This window comes from Podarcis gaigeae (assembly GCF_964106915.1).
Source record: "Podarcis gaigeae genome assembly, chromosome: 2".
Classification (NCBI taxonomy): Eukaryota; Metazoa; Chordata; class Lepidosauria; order Squamata; family Lacertidae; genus Podarcis; species Podarcis gaigeae.
Window position 1 is genome coordinate 72,168,993 of NC_139679.1, and position 27,198 is coordinate 72,196,190.

General features: G+C 43.1%; 1 protein-coding gene across 7 annotated transcripts in view; it reads left to right on the top strand.

Moving 5' to 3' along the window:
- SEMA3F (semaphorin 3F) overlaps positions 1-27,198 on the top strand; it is a 123,758-nt gene that overhangs the window by 88,330 nt on the left and 8,230 nt on the right. For 6 of the 7 annotated variants that reach the window (XM_083726539.1, XM_083726541.1, XM_083726543.1 and 3 more), the window contains exons 5-13: positions 17-136; positions 1,942-2,031; positions 8,070-8,163; positions 11,336-11,455; positions 17,838-17,977; positions 18,885-18,999; positions 21,765-21,834; positions 22,683-22,827; positions 24,949-25,171. In XM_083726539.1, coding sequence (XP_083582665.1) covers positions 17-136; positions 1,942-2,031; positions 8,070-8,163; positions 11,336-11,455; positions 17,838-17,977; positions 18,885-18,999; positions 21,765-21,834; positions 22,683-22,827; positions 24,949-25,171 — 1,117 coding nt within the window. The remainder of the gene's footprint in view (positions 1-16; positions 137-1,941; positions 2,032-8,069; positions 8,164-11,335; positions 11,456-17,837; positions 17,978-18,884; positions 19,000-21,764; positions 21,835-22,682; positions 22,828-24,948; positions 25,172-27,198) is intronic. The other variant, XM_083726545.1, reaches the window with a different exon arrangement.

The window sequence follows — 27,198 nt, forward strand, 5'->3', positions numbered from 1 at the left end:
TCTCTTTGTTTTCCAGGGCGAGTGTGGGAATTTCATCCGCCTTATCCAGCCCTGGAATCGAACCCACTTGTATGTTTGTGGCACTGGAGCATACAATCCTGTCTGCACCTTTGTCAATCGAGGCCGTAAAGCACAGGTGAGGTACTGAAGGAGCATATGGCTGGGACTGCAGCCAGATCAGTGCTGGAGAAGCATATGGGCTTACTCTTAGACCATGCTAGGAAAGCAGCCTCTGGCAACATTCAAAAAGCAATAAGGGATTGAGATTCGAGTCTTGGGTAATGAGATGTGGAATCTTCTCAACTGTCTTATGTTTGTATGTTTGTTTAGCCCATTCATATCCCACTTCTCATGAAAGGGAGCCAAAGGCTGCATACATGAATCCCCACGCCCCACCCCCCACCTTTACGTGGCTCTCATTTATCATCCCAACAATTCTGAAAGGTAAGTTAGGCTCTTACCAGCCCCATCAGCAGAAGTCCTGCACAAGGAATTCCGCTTTGCACAACAGGGCTTTACACACACACACACACACACACACACACACACACACACACACATTCTGACAAGGAGATGGAGCTCCAGGTTTTGAAAAAGGTAATGGGGACAGTGAAAATATCAGAATAAAACATGTAGACATAGCGTTTCCTAAAAACTAATAATAATAGGGTAAAAACAAAAAAAAAAAATCCTTCCAGTAGCACATTAAAGACCAACTAAGTTAATTCTTGGTATGAGCTTTCGTGTGCATGCACACTTCTTCAGATACACACATATTAGGGTAGGAAGAGATGAGGTGTTGGGATCATATAAAAAGTAATTTGTAACTAGGTCACAAGAAGCATACTGTGTTATTACTTAAATGTATTGTTTTAAACGTCTGATATTATCAGTAATTTTAATATATATATTATGGAAACCACTTAGAGGTTTTGATGATTAAGCATTATTTAAATCACATTAAATACATAAAGCCTAATCCTAGTAATCCCCCACTGTGCAGAATGAGACTTTCTCGTAAGTATAGGAGTAAATGTATAGAATTGTAGCCTTAATTTGTGATAACCATTATATCATGCAAGACCCTCCATGTCACATAAAATTTGTCAGACTTTAACGGGTTCTCTAACTTGGAAGTATGCCACATTTCACTGAACCATTTCCAAATTTATGGAATCTTATCTGATTTTTATTTACTGGTAACCAGATTTTTGGCTGTCATTAACATGTTCCCAGTTAGCTAATAATTGCACTTGTTTACGGAATCTTTCAGTACAGACAAGTAAAATAACCTCTGGTTTCAATGGAATTGTTTATCATAGTCATTTCCACCCAGTATGCCTTGGGCAATGCACACAAAAGATGTGTGAAATCAGCCTTATTGTTACAACACCTCTAACATTGTGTGTTCCTTATATTATATTTGCTTAAACTGTCTAGTGTTAGCATCAAATCTTTAAAATAATACAAGGAGAATCTGCTTGCATAGGTGTGAATATATTTTCCAGATTTATTTTATTTTCTGAGAACAACTTAAAAATAGGAAAACCAATTGAAAACCACTTTAGTAAATGCTCTTTTTACAGTATCTTTTTAAGCAGTAGCTAAACCTCATTTTAGGGTCTTATCTAGCCCCCAAATTGATTTCTGCCTTACCAACCCCAACCCCATCCCACTAATTTTAGCAGCAGAGGCAATATGTTTTTGGGAGCGAATGCATAGTTGTACATAAAGTCAAACCCAACAAGCAGATACACATTCAGACTAAATACAGGTCATAAATATTTGACGAGGGGATTTTGATCTCCGTAGAAGTATGTGTGTATATTTGAGAGAGACCAAAGACTTCTGCATGCTGCATTCTCTGGCCATACCCTGCCATTCCTGCTTCTCTGGCAGGTCACCCTGCCAGCGCTAACTCTCTGCTCCTCCTCTCCTCAGGCTTTTGAGCTGAACCAGTCCATCCAGCAGGGAGGACGGGGAAGTAGAGCAGTTGACTCCTCCCTCCACCCGTCTCCAGTGGAACGCAAGGTGGGAATCGCGCTCTGCCCTGCCATGCTCTTCCCCAAGGACACAACTGGCTCCTTTCTTAGCATGCCTGAGCCTGGGCACTCTAACTTTCATTTTCAACTGGCATGTACCTAACAACTAACTAACAAGGGAAGGGGGCCAGACCTATGGGAATAGGACTGGCCCTTAAATTCACCCCCCCTTCCCATCTAGCAATGAGCGCGCTTCCTGTACCGCCTCTCCTTGCGTCTCCTCACTTGAACTAACTCCTTCTTCCCCAGGCTCGCACAAGGTTTGTGCCAGGAAAGAACACTCTCAGGATGTTTGACCTTACTACATTTAGTATAGAACCATGTCCTTGACTGTTTGAAATTGAGACAAATGGATTTGCTGTTTCAAGCAAAGGTTTGCTTGATGTGAGGTGGCATGAATAACTAGATTGGAGTAATCAAGGTTGTGATGACTGTGGGAGCAGGGGGTGGGGTGGGCCTATTGTATATGCTTAGTTGTTGCGAGGAGTGTGGACTTCATTAATGATTACATACAGTTTTTGTAAGTATGTTTGCTGAGAAATCATGTAAAATAAGAAAATGATGAGAAAATATGTTTTACTTGTGTATCGGATGTAATGTATGCTTCTTCTACTGATTATTGCAAGTCATAGCCAATGCAGGAAGCCATCCCATTAATTTCCTTTCCAGTTTTCTCATTGTTGTCATTTAATTGATAAGGATGACCGTTAGTTGGGAGGAGATTATGAGATTTCCATTAGTCTCTATTAGTAGAAACTTTGTGGGCATGGTCCTACAATTGGCTAAAGACTTTGGTGTGGGAATGAACTATTTCAGTTGCTCATCTCGTATGGTTTCCCTCTAAGAAACATTATCAAAGCAGCATGGAATCCAGCCATATGGCAATTCCTACATTGCTCTGTGAACATAGGAATTGGTCCTAATTAACAGAACCCTTTTTATGTCAGATAGTATTAAGGATGGTATGTTTCCCCATTTACAGGGTAGTGCTGAATAATTAGATTGATTGAGAGGTTGAGCTCCTAATGTGGATTTGTATGGGACTAAAGCCTCCTTTCACTCAGCAGTAGGTACTCTCCCATGTGTGTTCAAGATGGTGCACAAAAAAAGAAGACAGGAAATGCTATATGCTATTCTTGTCAAGGCTGAATAGTCTTGGTTGGAGTGTTTGAAACTTTCACAAGAAAACAGCTGAACCTAATCTTGAGAATCTTAACTTTCCTTAAGGTTTTGGTGTTGCTTGATTGTAAATTGGAGAATCAGCCTAAAATGTAGTGCTCTGATTTCTTAGCATTTTCTTCCTTGTGTTGGATTCTCTAGTTTTGATAATGCCTTGTCTTACCCCTGGAGTCATCCTGGTAGCTGTTTTCATCTAAATCTGTAGGGCCTTATTCTGTGCTGCTGAGCTGTAGTGGGGTCATTGTCAAAGACATCATCATCATCATTATTATTATTATTACACAGTGTATAAGTAACATTGGGTTTTCTTTTTCTCTTTTCTTTACTGAATGTTCCATTTTACACTTCAAAACAGAAAACTCACAAGTGGCACAATCACTTTTGCATTTTCCACAAGAAGCACATTTTTTCTCGGTGCTGAACAATGGCATTTGACACCAAAGCAGTCTGCCCACATAAGCCCAAAGCTCTAAATAAAAAGGAAATGCAACTCCTAAGCAAAATCATCTTTCCAGAAAGAATGCATGTCTATGGGTTTCCTAAACGGGTTGGCACTCAACACTGCTTGTGGGAAGATGTGCCACACACAGCATTCTCGGTTTCTATACAGAGACTGAAAGTCTTCCGTTCCAGTTTTTTATTATTTATTGCATTTATTATTTATTAGTAGGAAAAGAAGTTCTCAAGCTGACTTAACAGCATGGTATGACATGTTCCTCTAAGGGCAACACCTTAAACTACAACTAAGTGTAATTATCTGTAGGTATAACTGCTTAGTAGCCTGCATCTGCTGTCTGCAGGATTTACTAGAACTATAGTTTTGTGTGTCAACACTTAGTCTCATTCAAAAGCCAGCTTTCATTTTCCTGCTCTTTGTAGCTTGAATCTCCAGCTTCTACTTGATGTGCTATATATATTATCACTGATTGCTATTAGCCAGTTAAAATGCATTGCACAATGTCAGGAGCCATCCTACTTTCCTCACTCCCTTGGGCATTGTCACCATGTGTTTGACATACATTAGAAAGAGGAAGCAAGCCTTCACTGATATCCTGCCACTGTTGACCTCCCAAGCTGTTAGCACAAGGAGGTGGGGAAGAGAGTGGGATGTATCAGATGATGAGAAGTTGCAAAGGGAATGCAGTAGAAAACACACTTGTCACATCCTACTGCAGTCTGGAACCCTTCAAGCCCCCTTTTCTATCTTTTGGTAAATTACAGATCACAACCACCACCTGTGGATGGAACCTATAACGGCACCAAATAATACAATTTGTGACATTCCCATTAGCACAACTCTTGTAAACTGTGTTGTGCTTAAACTTCAAACAGCTGTTTTATCCCAAACATATCAATCCTGTTCCATTTATTTGTATACCATGTAAAGAAACTGCATTTGCACTTGTCTCCAGTCAAGTGGACTTCTATGGACAGGTGTCCCTATCCCCACTTTAATAAAGAATCCTTGCAACATTTAGTGCTCTTTTCAAAGTCATCCGTGAAATCCCAAGAGTGCCACAGGCTTTAGCAAAATAACCAGGAGTCTCAAATTATGAATCAGAGACAGAGGTGCAGACAAAGTTAGCTCAGCTCAGGTTCCAGATACAAACACAGGAGGCTCATAATGCCCACCTAAATGCATAGTGGGGAAAGTACTTATTAACTGTAAGATATATGCAGGATCAAATCATTTGGCGAAAATAAAAAATAAATTTAGAGCTGAGACAAATTGAAAGGAATTGCAAAATAAGAGGGTGCTTGTGTGGCATTAAAAAGTCATCAGGTTTGATGCACCACCACATCAATGCCCTTTCCTCCACAGCCACCTGCTGCACCTCAGTTGACTAGAATTGAGCCCTGGCTAAGGGCGTAGAGGCTGGGTAGGCTTATGTGGAGGGAGGGGGTTATTTTGGGACCCTGGTCCCAAGCCAGTTAGACCCCTGCACTTTCTTACAAAAACCTGTCACTATTCAACTGTCTGTATCTAGTGAGAACTCTTTGGATATGTGTCTGTGCTGGCATTAGCTGGTATTTCTGGCCCCCACGAAGCTGTATGCTGGGACCACAAATTCCCTATGCTCATATTCATGTCTGTTCTTTTATCTCATTCACTCATCCCAACTCTAGTTCCTTATGCTGCTGACTCAGCCCATTCTGCTAAAAGTAGCTGACTTTAGCCATTCCTCAGGTGAAAGATGAACTACAGAAAGGGGTTTATTCTGTCCAATCCAATCCATCTTGAAGACAGCATCAGCATCATTTACCAAAGATCAATAGGGTGAATGCTGTCAAAAGAATGAACTCAATAATAGTCTGAGTTTAAAATATTTGAACCGTGTATCTCACACTCCCTATCTTTTCAGTCCTTACACCACCCCATTCTTAAAACACAAAGCCTTTAAACTGCTCTGCTTTCCATTCGTTGGATGGAGGGGGGGAGCCCTGAAAAGTTCTCACATTTTTGTAGGAAAGATCTGTTAATAAATAGCCACAATTCTAGAACAGTAGCTGCACAATGGCCAGTTGGACACTATTCAACAAAGGAAGATGTTTAGCTTAGAAAAACAAGGGACAGTATCAGTAGTAAATATTTTTCATGGCCAATACAGATATAATAAAATATTTTAACAGACTTTTGTTTTCTTTAAAAACATGCTGAAGTCATTTTTGTGACATTTTAATAAAAACATTTTGGGTAAAATTATATGAACACATATGTATACTTCCCAATAAATCAATAATATAAAAATAAGTATGCTCCAGCTAAAATTTACATCTCATTTAACAGAAGCTATTTAACAGTTCATGCCAATGTTTGTCTACTCAGAAGTAGGTCCAACTGAGGGTACTTTCAGTTGGATGTCTATTGTGGGATTATTGATTGATTGATTGATTGATTGATTGCCACATTCACATAACATTGTTGGCATCAAAATGTTAGCCCACATCCTCCTCACTCCAAATTAATCTGCATAGACCCTTTCTAGAGGAAATCTGATATATACCACCTGTTGCCAACAATCTTGTTTGCAATAGCTCAATGACCTGTTTTCATTTTAACCTCCTGTCTGGAAGCAGGGGCCTACTCTCAAGTAAGTATGTCAAGTTCTGCAACCTAAGCCACTCCCATCGAAATAAATGGGAATTAAAAGCAGTGCCAGATTAAACCCTGTGGAGGCCCCTAGGCAGTCAAAATCCTGTCCTTCCCCTTGTGCATGCACTCTAATGGGATAATATTGAACTAGGAAAACTTGATTGTAATTTTCTTTCAGATCAAATCAATATTATTTTGATCCGTTGTTTCAGGGCCTCTAAAATGCACGAGGCCCAGTGGTCAGTGCCTACTCTCCGCCTATTTGGTAACCTGGTACTATTTAATAGTGCTTAACATTGGCAGATTAGGTTTAATGTTTTTATCAAACCACAAGAGGAAACCTCTTAAACCTTTTCACGGCATTTTTCTTTAATTTCTAAATGGCTTCCAGCCCACTAAAGCAGTGATTTCCAAACATTTCATTAAAAAGATCCACTTGTGGGATTTCTTTCCCAAATGTTGATTCTACCACCCTGGCTTGGCAGTCTCTTCTCCACTGCTCCTTCTGCCACATTGGCACCTACAAGCATTGCCAGCATCCTAGCAACCCTCTTATAAGGCCAGAAGTGGATCCCAGTGTACCGCTTGTGAGTCACTGGAGTAATGAGTCATTAGTTTCATGATAGGAGGGATTCAAATGGCATTCACTCACTCTGCATTTCTCAGCAATATTTAATGCCTGCATCCTATCTGCTCTGCTTATAGCTGTTGGTTGTCCTCTAGGGGGTGGGGGGAAATGTGACATCCATGATTTATTGTTGTTTCATACTCAGAAGAGGTTGTAGCACAGGGTGTCTAAAGGCAATCTGAAGTTCATCAGTGCCTAGGTACTACTTAGTAATAGTATATGGTAACTTGACACTTACCTGTAGTGTTCACATATTACAGCACACGGTTGTTTCACTTCACCCAGTCGTCATACCCAGTGGAAAAAGTCTGAAAACGTAATATTGTGTACAAACATTGCAGGGAAAACGATGAATCTTTGGCTAGAATGTTACATCCAGTGTTTCTTGAGATGGAGAGGTCCAGAAGTATGAATTTTGGGAATGGCTTTGTAAAGTAGCACCATGCGGATAAAGATGGTGGGATACACTATTTTTATATTAATGTGGGTTTTTTTTTTCATTTATAGAACAGGTTTCTTTAGGAGGAGAAATGTTACTTCTGCAACTTTAAAATGGGACACATATTTGGGAGGTGTACAAAAGAGTTAGAAAGTGAATGTTCCTGTAAATCGGTCAATGCAGTAACTTTAGAGAGTGGCTCTGCTGCCACATTTCTTAGAGTTGACTTGAAATTGATATAAAACTTGTAAGAGTAGCATGTATACAGTACTGCAGTTGCTAGGGGGATGTTTGCTCCAGCTTTCTACATGGCTTGGTGATGATTTTTCTTCATGCCTCCACAGGGTCTCTGAACAAAATAAAGTCTGTAGTGGCATGGAAAAATAGCTTTGCATGGTGAGGTAATGAACTCACCAGTGAGTCAGCCACCATTGAAAAATGATTTAAAGCAGCTTCCATGGGGTAGACATATTACATGCCAGGATTTCTTACATTCCACTTCTTGTAACCTTGTTGGACAAAAATTCCACTCCAGAGAGATGCGGTTTGGACACTGTGATTCACGTATTCAGCATCTTATGTTCCATGTACTTTTAGATGCTCTCTGATTAAAAAGACTTGTGAAGGCCTAAGGTAATAGTGTGTGGTAAAGCAAATCATTGATCTACCTGTTGCCTTACTTTCCAGGATTACATATTCTACCTGGAACCAGAGAAGCTTGAGTCAGGAAAAGGAAAATGCTCGTATGACCCAAAGGTGGACACCGTATCAGCATTAATAAGTGAGTTCCATGGTTGTGCAACATCAGTCATTCTATAGGCATACAATTGGAGAGTTGGAAGGGACCCCCAGGACCATCTAGTCCAACCTCCTGCAATGCAGGAATCTCAACTAAAACATCCATGACAGATGGTCATCCAGCCTCTGTTGAGAAATTTCCCTTCATTATGAGTTCTAAAACGATATCAGGATTGATAAGGGGGAGGGGAGCTATGCTACTTATAAGCATGCAGCGCAACAGCTGCTCTGTGTCAGGAAATGGTTTTGGCCATCCTCAGGCATGGATGAGTTAGCTGGAAATGTCATCGGAGTTAATGGGGAAAGATCATGGCCTCTCGGATGCTGATAAAGAAGAGAAAGGACATACTATTCACTAAACTGCAGTGTCCCATCTGGTGGGAGAAGAGGAGGACTAGGGCTTTGGCGAATAGCAAAGTTCTGAGAGGTTCCTTGGCAAAATTTCACAGATGACATTTATGTCACTTCATTATGGTCCAATTGTTTCCACATATCCATCAGACATGATTATTCCTCCCACTGCCCTAGCATTCCAAAACAACACAATGCCTGATTTGCCAGCTATATTCACGTATAGTCAGCTATATTCTGACTTAAGCCAGCTATATTCTGACTTAAGCCAGCTGCAAATTTCACGCAGACCCCTCTACTTCCCTTGAGAAACCTGGTCCTTTCCTTTGTTCATGCTAGAGTTACCAATGTATATTTTACTCTTCCCCCTTAATATCTGTATATAAATATATCTTTGAATGTTCTCATCTTCTTGGATTCTTATATCCTTCCCTCACCACATAGACCCACCTTTTTTCACTCAACCCCAGGTTGATTTCAAGTATGGGCATCCTCTGAACTTTGTCCTGTGTGGCCATACCATCTCCCGCAGGGCCCCTCCATCTCCAGTTCAAATGGTGGCTCAAGCTCCACAGGGCTTTCCACTATGTGGAGGGCTGGGGTTACAAAACTTCACAGCAGGGAGATAATGAGGAGTGGTATCATTGTCCTGCTGACCCTGGGCCTACTACTGGCACAACAGCTGCACCAATCTCCCCTAAGAGTCGGTTCCAGTGCTGGCCAAAGTTCTTTCTTCCTGCAAATCCCCCAACCCCTTGATATGGCCTGGCTGCCTCTGATCTTGTCCAAGCATTAGTATCCATTTACATGACAAGCCCCAAACTTCTTAATTAATCTGAAAGCAGCTGCAGCACTGGCCTGAGACAGGCAGGAATTGTGCCCTTGTACCAGTGGGTTCCTGGCTGAGTGCTGGACCTGATTAGCAGCTTTGCTAATGAACTTAGGTTCATTTCTGTAAGCCTTCCTAATTTCTGTATAAGAGATTCAGTGCAGCGGTAGGGAAACTATGGAAGGGCACCTAACAGTTCATATGTTGTGCATGACTAATAATCTTGATCCTTTTCTCCCCTGCCTTTGATCATTATGAGGTTTCTTCTATCAATGAAAGGTCAGAGCAACAAGAAAGGGCCCCTTCTACAGAGACCTTGCTTTCCCCTTGTCATTTCTTTTCATTCCCACTCTCCAAGAACAATTCACACAGATTCTAAGTTTGATCTCACACTTACTACCAAATAGGATCACCATACCACCCCCCCAAAAAATTATAGCATTTAATTAATTCATCTTTAAGTATATAGCCGTTCCATGCTGACAGCAGCTTCAGGCATGACCTGAATGAAGTCAAGGAGACCAGGAAGTGCAGGTGCTTCGCCCTTTTCCTTTTCCCACATCTCTTATTGTGTTACTCAATACAATAATTCTTGTGCATGGACGAGAATTAGGAGATACAGTCCCCCTTTACTCTTTATTTCATGTTCTAATTCCAGACTTCTGAATCCTCCTGAGTATTAGCACCTAAAGCATCTGAGTTAGGGGAGGGGAACTTCTTTTCCTCTAACTTCTAAGTTGGCCTGTAAGAATTGTGGGTGATGCCACCAGAGTGGGGTGACATGAAAAGGCTGCATGTTTCCGCAAGGGAGAAGATGGGGAAAAGAGCACAGAACCAGGCTATTTAAACTATATTAGGTGTGAAGGGCAGTTGATACACCTAGGATCAAACTAGATAAGATGCAGGAAATCTGTGATTGGCTCTCTTGAAGTTTCTTGGTGTTTGGGTGGTGGTGGCTTTTTTAAAGCAGCTGCGGGGGGTGGGGGGCTTGAATGGAATGAGGCAGTGGCACTGGGAGAGGGATTAATCCCCCCACACACACGGATTTCCCAGTCTAAATCACATTTCCCCTCAAAGCTGAGAAAAAATAAATATGGCTGCCTGTATACTATTTACCCTATCAGGCAAATAGTAGAAGTGGCTGCAGTATAGACAAGAAAAAGGCCCTGTTTGAATTCTCCCTCCTCTGAACACTGTGTTCAGAGGTTGTGTGTGAGAGAGGAAGATGGGGAGAGAAAACTCTAATCAGAGCTTTCTTATTGAGTTTGAGAATGAAAGGACTACAGAAGGAGGTGAGTTTCTCCTTTTCCTACCCATTTAAGAGTTCTGAGCAAATAAATGAATGAATGTTGAGGATCTAAGAGAGATAATGGTTCCAGTTTCATAGTCTGGAGCCAGTGTGGTGTAGTGGTTAAGAGCGGTAGTCATGTAATCTGGGGAACCGGGTTCGCGTCTCCGCTCCTCCACCTGCAGCTGCTGGGTGACCTTGGGCCAGTCACACTTCTCTGAAGTCTCTCAGCCCCACTCACCTCACAGAGTGTTTGTTGTGGGGGAGGAAGGGAAAGGAGAATGTTAGCCGCTTTGAGACTCCTGAAGGGGAGTGAAAGGCGGGATATCAAATCCAAACTCTTCATCTTCTTCTACTGTCTGTGCCATCCATGCCCAAAATAAAACTTTGCATTCTTTTCTCACATGGAGATGTACAAACCCCTGGTGCACAACTTTTTTTGGGGGGGGTGGATAGACGTGGGAAAAGAAGAAGGTTGAGGTACTTTTCTTCACATCATTGTTCAAAGTGCCAGTGAGTAGCTTCCCTGTTTCTGTAGGTATCATTTAAGAAATGAACCATTCCAGGAATTTCATATATTTCCCCCCATCCCTCTCTTTCACAGAACCAGTGGGGTGAGTGGTTGGGAATCCTGCCTCAACAAAACTCTCAATTAATTTTCTTCCCCCTATCCTCTGTTGTCCACAGATGAAGAACTCTATGCTGGTGTCTACATTGACTTCATGGGCACTGATGCCGCCATCTTCCGCACCATGGGCAAGCAGACTGCCATGAGGACTGACCAATACAATTCCCGTTGGTTAAATGGTGAGTGAAAGGGGGCAGACTGCAGAGTTTGAAGTGCAGAGGACAAAAAGCAGGGCTGCATTCATGATCTTCATGTCCAATGTCCATGCTACATGGTGGGAATTGTGACTTAGAGCACAGTTTCCCTCTCTTCTTTCCTCTCTCTGTTTCAGAATATTATTGTAAGAAAGAAAATGTGAAGAAAAAGAGGCTTTAGTTAAGAAAATATTATACTAGCAGGAGCGTTAACCAACAACCCCCCTCCCCTTTGTCTTCAAGTTCCTTCTGTGAGTGCACACTGTTCCATGGTGACTTCTCAAGTCTGGCTTCCTGAGGGCTTCATGCCAAGTCATACCAGCTGCCTACAATTGGTTTCTTTTATCTGTCCATATATAGCCAGCTCAGTGGGCTTTGTTGTGGATGATGGAATCTTAATTTAGCTCTCTGGACCCCCTTTCTCATCCTGGTGCCCTTTGAGTCTCCTTTGCTGTTACAGTGTCCCCATGACACCTATCATACCCTTCTTCTGTACTCCCTTGTTTTCGGTCCTTGATACTTGATTTTGCTATCGCCTTGCCCTTGCACTGACACTTGTCCGTACTTTCTGTCTAGCTCCCAAAACACCAGGAATAGGGCTCTCCTGCCCTGTTCATGCCTTGCCAGCATTAATAGATCTGAAATGCTCCATCTGTGTGGAACACAAAATACAGAATCTGCAAGTGTTCCTACTTCATTTGGGCTTTGTAGAGCACATCACTGAAGAAAATATGTGCTAAGTTAAGATGCACTTTTATATAACGTTTGTCCAATCATCTGGTCATTTCAGGAGTTTGTTAGTGTTTGACTAGTTTCTCTTTTTGCTTGATTCCTTGGCTCTGGTATATGTCCCCTTTTGTGCATTCAAAAGCATTTTGCTCCTGGAATTATTTCTCTACACACAGTTGGTGGTGAAGGGCAGGTTTGTATTCTTGTCATTTCTGATAACTGATCCAGGGCATTTAATCTCCTGCCCTCTCTCCTCCAGCATGCATCATGGAAAGGGATCCAATGAGAGAAGGTCTCAGCTTCCTTTTTGGTTGCACCTCCAGCTGTTGTGAAGCAGCAAAAACAGCTGAGTAAACTGGGGTTGGGAATCAAATTTAGGGAGATGTCATTTTAGTAACCTGAATAGAGCTATCTATGAAAGCAAATGCTGGATTATAAGGGTGACCATTTGCCTTCCATGGCAATTCTTTAGCAGTGATGGCTCTAGAGAAAATACCAACATATCCCCAAATTGCAGGGCTTCCAAGATATTCTTACAAAAGCTTTTACGGCAGACAGGTGTGCTTGCAACCACATAAATCTTACAGCTCCCCCCCCCCCCACCGCAAGCAAGGGAATTCTTGGTACTAATGATGAAAGTTACTGACATTAGATTTATGAACAGCCCAGGCCCAGAGTTTTTCAAAGTATGGTACACAGCTTCTCTTGGACGGATGCATAGAGTTGTGTTCCTGACAACTTACAGGTCCAGTTACCTCAGCACACCAACGTTATGTGGGTGCAGAAATTTGGCGATAGTATGTGTATAAGAAAGCACTAGTGTATGTGTGACAGAATGTAATATGGGTGTAACTTGACCGGTAATATGGGTGTGTCACTAGATGAAACTCACCCTGTTCTTACACAGGAGAGGCCTAGGCTTAACTATTCATAGTAGGTTTTATATTTAAGTAGAGCAGCAAGGCGTTGCACTTCTGTCAAGGCTGCCCACTGTCCACTTACTCCTGGGGTTGCCGTATTTCAAAAAATAAAAACCAGGACACCCTGAAAGTTGAGTTTTTTTCTTTGTTTTTTTACAAAAATGCCCAGAAAACGTGATTTTTCAATTGACTTTCCTAAGATTCAGGACACCGCCGCCTTTCAGAGGTTTCCCCCGGGCGTCAATTCAGCATTTGAAATCCTGGTAATGTCTGGGAAAATCCGGACGCATGGCAGCCCTACTCACTCCCCACCTAGAGGATGAGGATAAGGCACTTCTAGAACAAAACTGTATGTTTCTTTACAGAGAAACTTTTAGCATTATTTTTCAGTCAAGTCTCAGGTAGACTTTTCCCACTTAAAATGGTTATCAGTGTTCTAACCTGCAACACCCACTCAGCCCCTTCTAGGATTTTACTTCCCCTCAGGGAATCAAGACCAGTTTGTTCTGCCTATCTAACCCTTCTCAGACAGTTAACCATCTGCACCTGCCCACACTGGCTTTTAATTTTTCTTTCACCAAGAGTCAAATCTCTATTTCACTGCTAAAACTGTCAGCATCTAACTTAAACTCCACACTCTCTTTCCTGATTTTCTGATGGACTCACCAGCTCTCACTGGTTGCAGGGTCACTAGGAGGCAGACCCAGGGCCTGTCCATCACAATATGAGCTGGTTGTCTGGGAAAGCAAAATGATGTGAAAGAAGCTGGGCGGGTGAGATTTCCACATGAGTGAGGGACATGTAGTGTGGGGCAGGCAGCACTTCTCTGGTACTTTTTCCCCAGTAGGAGAGAGGATGTCATCCATAAGACTGGGATTTGCCAGTGCTGCATGCTTGCGGGGTTGGAAGGGAGGACATGCAGTATTCATTTATTTACCTGGCAAGAGTCTTTCCTGCACTGTTTTAAAATGGGCATCTGTTTTTTACATTAAACGTATGTTAGAAAGCAGCATAATTGTCCCACAGCCTGTTACAAACAGTTCAAAATGAACCTCAGCACCATATAAAAAGGCTGCGCATTCCATTTTGCTTGGTGTTGTTAAAGTTTAATGTTTTACTATGTTTTTATATATGCTGGAAACTGCCTAGAGTGGCTGGGGCAACACAGTCAGATGGGAGGGGTACTACTACTAGTAGTAGTAGTACTGCTACTAAGCATTCCTCCACGGAGTTTGTGGTGGCAAATATGGGAGTTATCCCATTTCCTCCTCATAATGGCCCTGGGAAGAAATCAACAATGTGCTGTGTTGAGCTTCCATTACAGCAAGCATGCCTGATGGAAGGATCCTCCTTTCCTTCCTCATGCACTGTTCTGAGGGTTATCCTGACTCCCCCAGGGCCAATTGCAGGGGAGGCAGGGGAGGGAAGCTGCACTATGCAAACAGAAGTCCTTGCACAGGGCTTCTGCTGATGGGAAGATGAATCCCACCCATTGTGTGGTAGGCTAGGCTGAGAAGAGTGACTTGCCCAAGGTCACCCAGTGAACTTCTCGGCTAATCAGGTATGTGAACGCAGGTCTTCACAACCAGCATCTATGGATCAACACAGCCACACTTTTGGACTCCAGAGTCTGTCATGATGAGCTCCTGCACTTGAAAATTTATCACTGTGCCATTGGGGGACACAGAAGAACTAGTCGTTTTGTGTGGAGGGTATCATTTCATAAAAGTTGAGAAGCACTACCTGCCTCTCAGTTTTGGGATGCCATAGTAAAGCAATTTTCCCTGCCTGTGATTTCAATTGCTATTCACCCTTTTCAAGCTGAGCTGTGTAAGTAAAGAACTCTTAAACTACCTCATTTTGCATTACAAATGAGGTGATACAAGGAATAGAGCTCAGGACTCCAGCACTGTAGACTAAGAAGGCTTAGTTAATCAATCACATGGCCATGTTTCCTGCAGCAGCCTAGCAAACAGCTGCTTAACTCACTGAGCTTTATGTCAACTTCTTTTCTACACTGACATGAAGATTTGGTTCCCTAGTTTTGGCCTGTGATACAGGACAAGCCACCATCACATCCAGTAAAAGAATCTTAGTACCAAAGGCAGCAACGGATTCAGAATCCTTTTCTGAAGTTTGGATCATAACAAGCCTTAGAGTGTGAAGCATTGACTGAAGTTATTCAGAACAGCTTTTATTTGGGGCATTGAACAGAATTTCAAGAAAATGTTAATCTATAGAAGTGGTCCTTTCCCTAGTGTTGTAGAACATTTACTGGTTTAAAACACGGACCCTACCTGATTGACACCAGTTAATTAATTTGGAAAGATTGGATAGAGAGGAGAGCCAAAGAGCTGATTTAGTACAAATCTGTATAACCACTAGGCCCATGTGTGCTTCTTGCTGACTCGTTCCACAGGTCTTCTGATCTGAGCAGGTCATTTGACTCATTTGTCGTGATTCAAAGTGGCAGTGTCTGCATGCCACAATAAACCACATCAGTAGCTGCTGGCCTGCCAGGAGGAGCCATCATAGACTGAAGAAACAAGCAGCTTTTGTTCTTACAGTTATTCTTATAACTATGTAGTTTAATGTTTTTGTGAGCCAGCTTGAGACTTGCTTTTCAGCTGTAAGGTGGGACTTACGATTTAAAATAAATAAAATGGAATAATATATGCACAAGTTGAGCAAATGTTGACAGAGATGAAATGCCTAGAAGCTGTTTGATTGCATCTTAAGTGCATTCCGTAAATCTTCATTTTCAACCTTGGCTAACACTGTTTTGTGTGACCACAAAAGGATTCCATAACTGATCAGGAAAGGTACAGCAAAATGTGAGCCCTGAACTGAACAATCAGGACTTGTTTGAGAGCGGTAGATGTATTAATCTGTTGCAGGAAAAACAACATGCCTATGGCATCTTAACTTGCAGTGTAAGCCTAAACATGTCTACTCAGAAATAAGTCCCATTGAGTTCATTGGGACTTACTTCCAGGTAGGTGTGTATAGGATTGCAGCCTTAGTTGTTGTTATACAGGTTTTCTGGGTCAGACCTTTTTTTGTCAGATGCATCAGTACGGAGACCCACAGTGAAGTAACAGTTGCATGGCACATACTACACGTGTTCAGATTTTCACTCTTCCACTCAACCAATGTCATAGTTGTGAATTTTAATGTTCAGGAGCTCCTGACACCCCTTATAGCTCATCCACAAGGAGAATCCAAAAAGTCCTATACATAATTTTCGGGGGGAAGCTATGTTGAACTCTGAGGATTACTTCTAATGGTATAGTTTCAGTTTATTAAATGCATTGAGCTTTAGCAAAAGATCTTCAGCCAGCTGAAAGGCTATCTTTTGCTTTACCAGAAATGCAGACAATCTTACAGGAAAGCAGGGACTCCATCAAAGAAAAGAAAATATGTGTATGCCCTCTGCTTGATTAGTTTCCTCATACTCTGACTTCCTTTATGGTGATACACGACAAACTTGAAAGCCTCACAAACATATTGCCTCATTCACTTGCCAGAGCAAGCAAGGTCTGTCAGTTATCCTGGTGCTCTGGCAGATGACATTGTTGCTCCTGCCCTGAAAAACGTACCAGGGGGTGTTCCCCCTCCATTATACCACTGCACCCTACCCACATTTCAGCTCTCTTTTAGGATGAGGTTGGTCCCATCAAAAATTTACATGGCAACTTTTGAAAGCAAAATCTGTGTGGCTAAACAATAATGGAAAGGAGCTTCCTGCACTCAAGTAGAAGCTGCGTCGGACATTCGGCTTCCAAAAAAACATTTGCAAACCGGAACACTTCCGGGTTTGTGACATTTGGGAGCTGATTTGTTCGACAACTAAGCTGTTCAAGAACCAAGGTACCACTGTACTTGCAAATCTTGCTGTCGTTATGCTATTAAAACTTGCTCTATTCTTTGACCAACTGAGAACAGAAAACTCCGTTTTCTTTGAATCTCTCTTTCTCCAAGCTTTGTGGAAGAGTAGGTATCGGGTCAGTACCCACTATAATAGAAAAGCCTACAGAATTTTGGTTGTTAGGACAGATACCTACATTCTGTTCCCCCCACTTGAGCTGTTTGAAGGAGCCATAGTATGTCAGTGTAGAGCTCTATGAAGTAAATATGTGCTTCAAAGGGGTGGACCCAAGCCTGTGCATGGAGCCAGTCCTCACCCTATATCACTTTTCAATGAATAATTTGCTCTTGAATGAAAACAAACATCTCTCAGACAAAGCTGTGCAGGGTGTGAGACAAATTGCTGCACTTCGCTAAGTAAACAACCTGTTTCAGAGTAATGTGCTAGGAGCATCTGTCAGGTGATAGGGGCTTGAGCCAATTTCCTCACCTGGCAATATTCTTTCTTCACTGCAACAATAAGATAAGTTCAAATCTTTGCCAATGCAGTACTGGAGGGGAGACATGAGGAAGAAAACACTCACATTCCAGTGGGGATGAATTATTGTGACTGCATGAGTGTACTGCATACATTAACCTGAGTACACATCTAAGGAACATTTTTAAGATTTGAGTTACTTAGCCCCCAAATTCAAGTATAAGCTGCTGTTAGGGTTCTTCTAACAGTGGCCAGGTGACCTCCTCCATGGGCTGGTGAGGAATCACATGTAGCACAAAAGCTCTGGGTCCTGGAGTCTGGAAAGAACATTCACCCTTTCAGACCATTTTACTGTTTAAACTACTTTTTGCAGACCCAGCGTTTGTCCATGCACAGCTCATTCCAGACAGCGCAGAGAGGAATGATGACAAGCTCTATTTCTTCTTCCGAGAGAAATCTACTGATTCCCCACAGAGTCCTGTTGTCTACTCCCGCATTGGTCGCATTTGCCTGGTAGGTCTTGAGGATGAATGAACATAGGTTTGGTTGAGAGTTTACTATAAATTCCATGTATTTGGCCCCTTCTCTATAATACCATTAACAAGGAGTTCCTGGCACTGTCTGGGAATTTTTTGAAACCAATAAATACTGTGATTTTTAAATAGTGTAATTTGTGAATTTGCCTCCTTCACCCCCAAAACTGAGTAAAGTCATGTTTTGGCCCACCATCTTGAATCAAAATTGGCACCCAGCACTCCAAAATCAACAACAACCTCAGTAACCTTTGTGCCAAGTGTGATGATGAAATCTCAAGAGGCAGCCAAACCTATGTAAAAAATGAGCACAGTCACCCTGAAGTCCCATTTAAGTCCACCATCTTGGTTCAAAATGGCACATGGCACCCAAGCATCAAATTAGACCCCCACTTCTGCCTCAGAAATCCTTGTGTCAAGTTTGGCAATAATATATTGAGAGGTGTCTGAATGTATAGAGAACAAATAAACAAAAGAACAAATAAACAAGGTGTCAATGTATACAGAATGAATGAACAGATAGACGACAAACCGCTTTCCAAAATATATAGTAGATCACCAACATCTCTTGTGAATGGCAGAAGCCATTGTTGCTCTGAGCTCCTCCAGTGCCACTGTTTTCTGCTTCCTCCTTCCTATATTGTCCTCTTTGGTATAGCTTGTGAATAGCTGGGAGTCTGGAGTAATTGGGCACTCCTTTGTGGTCATTACTCTTTGCCCTATTTCTGTTGTGTCCCACTGTACAGAAGTGTACAGAATAAAAGTTGTGTGTCTGATAGCCCAATCCTAGCTGTGCACACTACAAACACTGATGTGGCTGCAGGCAAAAGCACTGTAGCTTTCATAACACTTTTTGTATCCCAGAACACTGCTTTCCTTTTATTTAGAATGATGATGGAGGCCACTGCTGTCTGGTGAATAAATGGAGCACATTCCTGAAAGCACGGCTCATCTGCTCTGTGCCAGGGCCTGATGGGATTGAAACACACTTTGATGAACTCCGTGAGTACAGTGAGGAATGGGACGTTTTGGGGGAAGGGGAGTATGGTAGACAGGACTCTTAAATGCTAAGTGACCTGACATCTTAATAGGGGCCTTGACTAGTGGAGGCATAGACATTTAATGATCTCCACCTAATGGCCTTTGGGCTGGGTCTACTCTCCAGAGCTCCTATCAGCTCTCCCTAAATTTTAATCAAGGTACAGTCAGAAGTTTGCACACCATTTTCACTGAATCCCCCTGCCCCCGCAAATATTAGGAATAGAAATACACTTCACAGCAACATTACACATTTCCTGTGGATTGTGTATGTTGCATGCCCATATTTCTATGTAGTGCTGTTCCTAAGCACATAATTGTGAAGCCCTGCCTGGTAAGTGATGGTAATGTTACTACACAGCCCAAATACCCATACTGGTGATCTGTGCATCAGTCTACACTTCTGGTGGTCTGCGCAGCAGTCTGTACTTCTGGTGGTCTGTGCAGCAGTCTGTTCTTCTGGTGGTCTGTGCAGCAGTCTACACTTCTGGCACCCAGGCTTCCCTGTGAAGAATAGAGTGGTCCTCAATGAATACAGAAGTTGGCCAATGTACTCGATGCTTCTTTTTTTAAAAATCAAGAATTACCTGGGCTTATACATGTCTGCAAGTTATCCATTCTAAACTAATAGCCTACCCTCTAAACTCAGATGTGATTAAATCTGATGATACCTAAGTGGGACTAGTTCTGAAGAAACTTGACTCAAATGTAGCACTGAAAATTTCACCTACCTTACTGGGGTGCTGATGGCAAAAATCTATAACTAATAGTCTCCTGGGGCTTGACAGAACAAGGAATACAAGGTGCCCAGTACTTGACCTCCGGATCACTGTATATAGGAAAATTGCAATGTTTGTGGAGAAGGCAGTTGGTTTTTATGGCTTGAAGAGATCTTCGTAATTATCTAGTATAGTTCTCTAAGGATCTGCCACAACCCTAACTTTCCTAGCAGATTTCCCATTATAATAGAAAAATATTCAGCTAATTTTCAGTGTGCCACAATCAGATAAAATAATACCCAAGGCTCTCAAAGCCATATGCTTCTTGATATGATGCACTTGTTCGGATAAGTAAAATATTGACATTTAGCCAAAGCTGTAGGAAAACTAACAGTGGCATCTGAGCAGGTTGATGATATTGTAAAAGGCAGTTTGGAGGAAAGCCACATGTGCTTAAATGAAAGGGCTGAGATAGAAGAAGAAAGGAAGAGGTTAAGAAACAGCAATGCCTTTTTCATTAACGTTTTCTTTTAACGTTTTGGGTTTGTCGGGCAGTATGCTTCAGTAAAAAGGCCCTTCAAACAAATTTTGCTTTTCTTAAAGCAAACGTTTTAAACAAAAGCAGAAAATATATCCTTGCATATTAGGCAATGCTGTAAAAGCTCATTCCAAACAAGGTTTTCAGCTTAATTTTGAAATTGGAGCTGAGGTCCATCACAAGTACTTTTGTGATGCTTCATTAACAAGCTTTCAGCAACTATCAAAAAATGGGGAGAGAGATCCCACTGCGAAAATGCTGTGTGGAAGCCCATTCACACAAGGAGTCAGCTTGACTTGGTCTTGCTGTTTTCGGGGGTAGGAGAAAATGAAGGCATCCAACATTGGCATAGTTGAGGTTGGGGATCCCATTCTTGGCAAAGGCAGCAGACCCACCTCCTAGTAGGCTGTCATCCAGTTTTCTCTCAACACAGGCCAGACAGATGGCTGCTGGTCATTCTGCGAGCAACCCCAGTGAGGCTTTTATCACCTTCAGTGGCCTTTGATGGATTGTCTCCTACTAGAGAGCAAATTAGCACTGTCCCTTTCCCTACAATTGCTTTGCTTCCCACAATCACTACCAGATGGTCTGTAGGATACCTTGATTTCCTGACTTCTCTTGGAGAGGGAATGAACTCCGAGCCTCACCATAGCCATTGTTCTTGCCTGAGTGAGAGTGTTCTCTTCTGCCACAGCTGGGGCTGAATTAGAAGTGACAACTATGGGACGCTCTTGTGCAGGCCTTACTGTGGAATCGCAATGTGAATCTAAATGAGAAAGAAACCTGAGCACATCTCTGCCTGATATGAAAGTCGTATAAATAGGCAATTCAATCCTACTGACATGACTTACCATTCTTTTTATTAGAAAGAACAAAAGTTTTTATTAGCTACTATTAAGGACATTAGTTGGAACGCACGTCATAACAAATTAACTTGACCTGGCTTAACTATGGCCACCGTCTGGCTTGACTAATGTCTGGCATAGTCAACTGTGGTCCTATATCTGCTTGACCCTGACCCAAGGTCTGGGCTGGGCCAGCTTGCCTTTCCAAGTTTCCTGATTTATTTGCCTCACTTCACTCAAGGCGAAATTAGATGTTAGAAGTTTTTTCACCTTCTTCCCAGTAGCACGGGTGAAACATAAAATGTATAGCATGGCATCTTCATAACGTGTGTATCTGCACCTGCCTCATCTCAGTGGCTGTAGCCAGAAAGAAAATGCCCAGCGCAATGGCATCACTCCACATGGTGTGTTGTATTAGACGTTATCAAAAAAAGGGGAGGAAATAGACACAGAGCAGCAGCAGCAGCAGACATGTGTCTTTTGTCATGCCCAATTCTGACCTCGGTGAATTGGTTCGGTTTTGACTATCTCAAGGCAACACTGTATTCAGTTCTTCTTTTCAGACCCCTGCCCCCCTCCAAAAAACCACGCCATCATGAGTTGCTAACTCTCTCCTTTCTCTTCAAGAGGACGTCTTCATCCAGCAGACCCAGGATGTGAAGAACCCCATAATTTATGCTGTTTTTGCTGCCTCTGGGTGAGTGCTCTGGGAACAGAATTTGGAGACCTTCCTTCCATGCTCATGCCTGTTCACGCTCACAACTTTACAAGGCAAAACCCCAGATTTAACTCTGAAACAGAAAAACTTCCAAAAGCAGACACCATTCCATCTTGTGGTGATGTGTTCCATTTCTAGCCAAGAAGGGAACGTGGTCTTAGACAGGGTCACCTTGGAATTTTCTGGCAGAGCTGGAATACAGCCCAGAAGCACTTGCTTGCCAAGCTTGGGGTTTTCCCACAAACTTAGCTATGGCAGCTGTAGTTGATGACTTGATCCCCTGGGGAAGGCAGGTGGAGTACGTACATACACACACATCAGGATCTATTTACGCCTCTGCGGGGTCAAGAGGGCGTCAGGTCCTTTGTTAAACCAGCAAGCAGCAGCAGCTTATGCCATTTTTCTCAGTGCTTGTGGTTGGAACAACTAATCCTGGAATGTTATAACTTGGGGACGTGGCCTGATAACTCTCCAGCAGCTGCTTGAGGCTGGCCCCAGAGCACCAAAATTGCATTGTCTTATCCTACCCACCCCCACCTCTTTTCTGGCTTGGTGCTCTGTGCCAGGCAGGAAATCCCTGTTTCTCTGGGGTCTATGTCATTGCACATGTTCACAAAGGTTTAAGGACATTTCAAGGGCTTGCCAGCAGCCAAGGCTGAGCAGAGATGCACAACATGTTTCCCCTTTGCAGCTGTGACAGCCAAGAGGTCAGGATGCCTGAGAATATCTGCTGAAGGCAAGGATGGAACATTGCAGCCAGCTTTTGTATGTGAAGGACATAGCCACCCTTTGGACTAATACAGCTCCCCACCCCTTTCCTTGCACAGGTCTGTGTTTAAAGGATCTGCTGTGTGTGTCTACTCCATGGCTGACATCCGCATGGTCTTCAATGGGCCTTTTGCCCACAAGGAAGGCCCCAACTACCAGTGGATGCCTTACACAGGCAAAATGCCCTATCCACGTCCAGGCACAGTAAGTATGGGTGAGATCTTCAGATGATCACTTATTTCTATGGCTCTGTCCCCACTCCAGTGCAAATATGTTTTTCAACATTCAAAGCCCAGAGGTTTTGTAAATGCTTATCTGTCCTTGGTCATACATTCAATGTTGCAATGTCAAGATGCTTGGAAGAGTGTACATGTGAAACAGACTGCTCCCTTTTACATGCACCTTTGGCTTCCTGTATGGTGCAAGGAATCACATTGAGCCTTGCTCATTGGCAGTGCACAGGCTTTACGAGCAGAAGGTTCATTCCTTGGCATTTCTACTTAAAGGATGTTAAGAAGCAAGGCTGAGAAATACCTCCATCTGAGACTCTGGAGACCTGATGCCTGTTGAAGCAAAGAGTTCCAGTTTAGAAAGGCCAATGAGTCACAAAACATAATTGAATGCAGAGAAGAGCTTATTCATACAGAACAAAATTCAGTGTATTTTGAACCTATTGGTTCTTCCTCGGGGGATTTTGCATGCCATAAAAATTTATTCTAAGCCAGAAAAGTTGGGCTTGGCTCCACAGTTGGTGGAACAATGGTCTGATTCTGTAGAAAGAAGCTTCAGATGTTCAGTTTTAAATGAATGCATGTAAGGTAATATTTGTCATTTAATAATAATTCAGAAAAAAACATACTTATTGAATGGTAGGCCTGGGGAGGAACCATAGATTGGTGGCAGAGCACATGCAGAAGGGCCAAGCTGGGATTCTTTGTATTGCCAGCTAAAAGGATTTCTGGTTAGCAGGACTAGAGTGTACAACTGCCAGAGGCCTTGGAGGACCACTTCCAACCAGTATATGCCATACTGTGCTGGATTGTCCAGTGGCATTAACACAATATGTACATGAGTACTTCCTCTTCTGCACTGTTGGAGGTTGCAGTGAAGGAACTTATTGGTGATGCTTGCGGGTGAGAAGTCTTAGGCTGCGCTTCTTGTTTAACACAGCCTCTCCCTAGCCCAACATTCCCCTCCTCATTCTTCCTGCTCTGATTCCCTCTCCCTCTCCATCTCTGCACTGTTCTGCCTTCTTCTTCTCCTCCAGCTTCCTTTGGTATCCATATCCTTTGGTGCACTGCAGCCAACAGCTTTTCAGCCCCACTCACTGCTTGACATTTGGCCACGGTGTGGGAGGCTGATTAGTGTTTCCTCTCCAGGTTGGTGGTCTCTGGACTCATTTGCTGGCATCCCTTCCTTGTTGGCAAAATACCCACAAATAAGGAGAACTCATTGCTTCATTTTACTGGCTGAGAGAATTCAGCTCTCTGGTCTCTTTTGCACATACATCCTGGAGGGCCAAAAAGAGCCAGATACAGCCTTGGCCGTACAGATACAGCTATGGAGAGGCCTCCAAAAACACAAAGCACAGGCTGTGTTTGGCTCTCACTGCTCAGCAGCTGGGTCATATAGGATTCAGAGGTTTGTGTGAGCATTACTAAAAACACCGAGGAATAATGTCCCTTTCAGCAAAAGTAACAGACTTTCAAAAGTGTATCCCTCAGTCCTAGAAAACATCCAAGGGGTACCGTATTGAGCTGCATGTTAAAGAAACTGATATCAGCTTGGGTGAGATGTTCACAGAGTGGAGATCTTACAATCCAGTTCTGTATACTGGGCAACCCTGGTTCCATCCAAAGACTCATTATCTGCCACCCAAACAAGATAAAAGTGGAAGCCTGTTTAAGTGCCTCTTCTCCACAGAATGAAAAGCAACATAGGCACTGACAGGGACGTCTCCTGATGCACCCCAAGAGCCAACTCCCATACTCACATGAGAGAGAATTCAGCTGTGAAAAGCAGCCTTAAGACATTTTTTGAGGCTGCAGCCTTCGCATGGGTTGGCCACTTGAGAACAGAATGCTGGACTAGGTGGGCCACTGGCCAGAACCAGCAGGGCTGCTCTTATATTTATTGGGGTGGCCCTTGGGATCAAGTTCTATTGGGAGGCTGATGGGAAGCACCTGTGGGCTAGACTGCGTTTACAGACAGTAAGTTATTCCTGTTTTGTAGCATGGGCATATAAGAGCAATTCATGCATTGGTAGGGTGGTTGACTGCAACAAATATCACAATTTGACTCTGTATTTCTCCCTTGGGTTTTCAGTGCCCAGGAGGGACATTCACACCCTTGATGAAGTCAACCAAGGACTACCCAGATGAGGTCATCAACTTTATGCGCACTCATCCCATGATGTACAATGGCGTGTACCCCATACACCGCCAGCCACTAGTGGTGAGGACCAACGTCAACTACAAGTTCACAACTATTGCCGTGGACCAGGTGGATGCAGCTGACGGGCGCTATGAGGTGCTTTTCCTGGGCACAGGTACCCACTGATGTGCACTGAAGAGAATACACAAACACCTCCCACCCTCCAACATTCCCCTAGCCTGGACAAATAGCACTTGGGTTGGTTCGCTGGGGCAACCACCTGGGACTAGCTTTCTAGGGATATTCAGCTCTGATAAGATTTCGCAGCAAGTTGGAAGGTAATGATGGGAACTGGAGAGTCCAGCTTTCAGTGTTCCATTCACATGAGATACGGTTTCAGGAGTGCAGAAGCACATTTGGAATTCCTTTTGTTGCAAGATCTATGCCAAGAGGAGAAATAGGGATTCAGGTCACATTCCAGAACCAAAACTGATTCCTCTTTTCCTATTAATTGGTGCCTACAGACCCATGCCAGATGCAAGGACCAGGTGGTCTCTCGGTACTGAGCAAATATAAAACTCTCCTGAGCACCTGTGATGTGGAACATATAAGAACTCCCTTGTCATAGACTGTCATCTAGTTCAGCCTCTTGTTTTCAACAATAGCCAGTCAGAAGCTCAACCTTGCCTTTATATCTCTAAGCAAATAAGTGGAAGAGAACCCTTTTTCTTTTAGTAGAATCAGCATTCACCCCCCGCCCCCAGCCTTGAGAACAGATGGACTCCTCACAAGGTAACATTGATTCATGCAGCGCATAGTTTTAACTATGCAGCTTGCTCCTGCAGGAGGCAGTGATGGCCACCATCAAGGATGGATTTAAAAGAGAGACAGATTCATGCAGGATAGGCCTGTTAATGGCTACTAGCCAGGATGAAGGTTATGCTGTGTCTCCATGGCTGGAGGCGATATGTTTCTGAATACAAGTTGCTAGAAACTGCAGGAGGGGAGAATGCTCTTGTGCTCAGGTTGTGCTTGCAGGTTTTCTGCAGACACCTGGCTGGCTGCTGTGAGAACAGGATGCTGGACTAGATGGGCCATAGGTCTGATGCAGCAGGCTCTCCTTATGTTCTTATGACTCCAGTTCCCACAGGAGGAAGCCATTGTAGGTAACACAGACACAGCTGCACTCTTTTCTGCTTCTGTGCAAACTTACTCCATTGAATTGGAATACAGTAGGATTATTGGTTGAGTAGTTTGAACAAAGAGGCATACAGATTAGATGAAGTGATGTGTAACAGTAGAAAAACTAACACAGGGAGGAGAACATGCCTAGCCAACTAATGGTGATAGAAAGCATCTGCACTAGGTCCAGTCTGCTGGAGGCGAGTTACTTGTCTCCCAGCAGGCCAAGGGAGCACAGCCAGCACTCAAAGCAGGTGGTCAGGAATGCTAACGACCCAGAAAGTTCTCATTAGCTGGTAAATGCTGTGTCTCTGCACAGCTGTTTCATGGCCTAGCAAGTTAGCTGTTCAGCACCCAGGCAGCTGTGCACAGTGCTGCCGCCACCTGTTATTGCCTATAGGGAGTTTCCTCTTTCTTTCTGGTCACAGGTGTAACAAATCTCTAGGTCTTGGTTGCTTCCTGTTGCATAAAGAAGCAGATAAATTTGTGTGATCACAGGAATTTGTGCAGCATTCAGTTCAAGTTGTAAACAGGGGAGTGACGTGGTGGCCTGGGCAATAGGTGCCTATTTTCATTTTCCTCTCCATCCACATGAACTGGTATTTTACAAAACTGCATGCTCACCATTCCAAAAAAGGTAGTCATGAGCTTTTCGGCGAGCAATTTAGAAAGAGCAGAAAGGAATGGTTTGCCATTCTGTGTTTCAGAGGACATACATTTATTCCTCAGAAGCGCCTATAACTCTGGAGATAGACGAAGATAGACACCCCCCCACACACCCTAAACTTTATTCATGTGCAAGTGCAGGACTCTGAACCTTGCTATAAATCTCTTCTTGCCCTCCCCATACAGTGAAATCTATACACAGGTACACTTGTCTCAGAACCTAAAATGGCACCTGTGCCTCTAACGTAGGGTTGCCATATTTATAGAAGTAAAATTCAAGGCACAAAAGTTGTTCAGCTTTTTTAAGGAAAATCCCCTTGGACACTGTTTTTGCTGGTTAAATCCTGGACATAT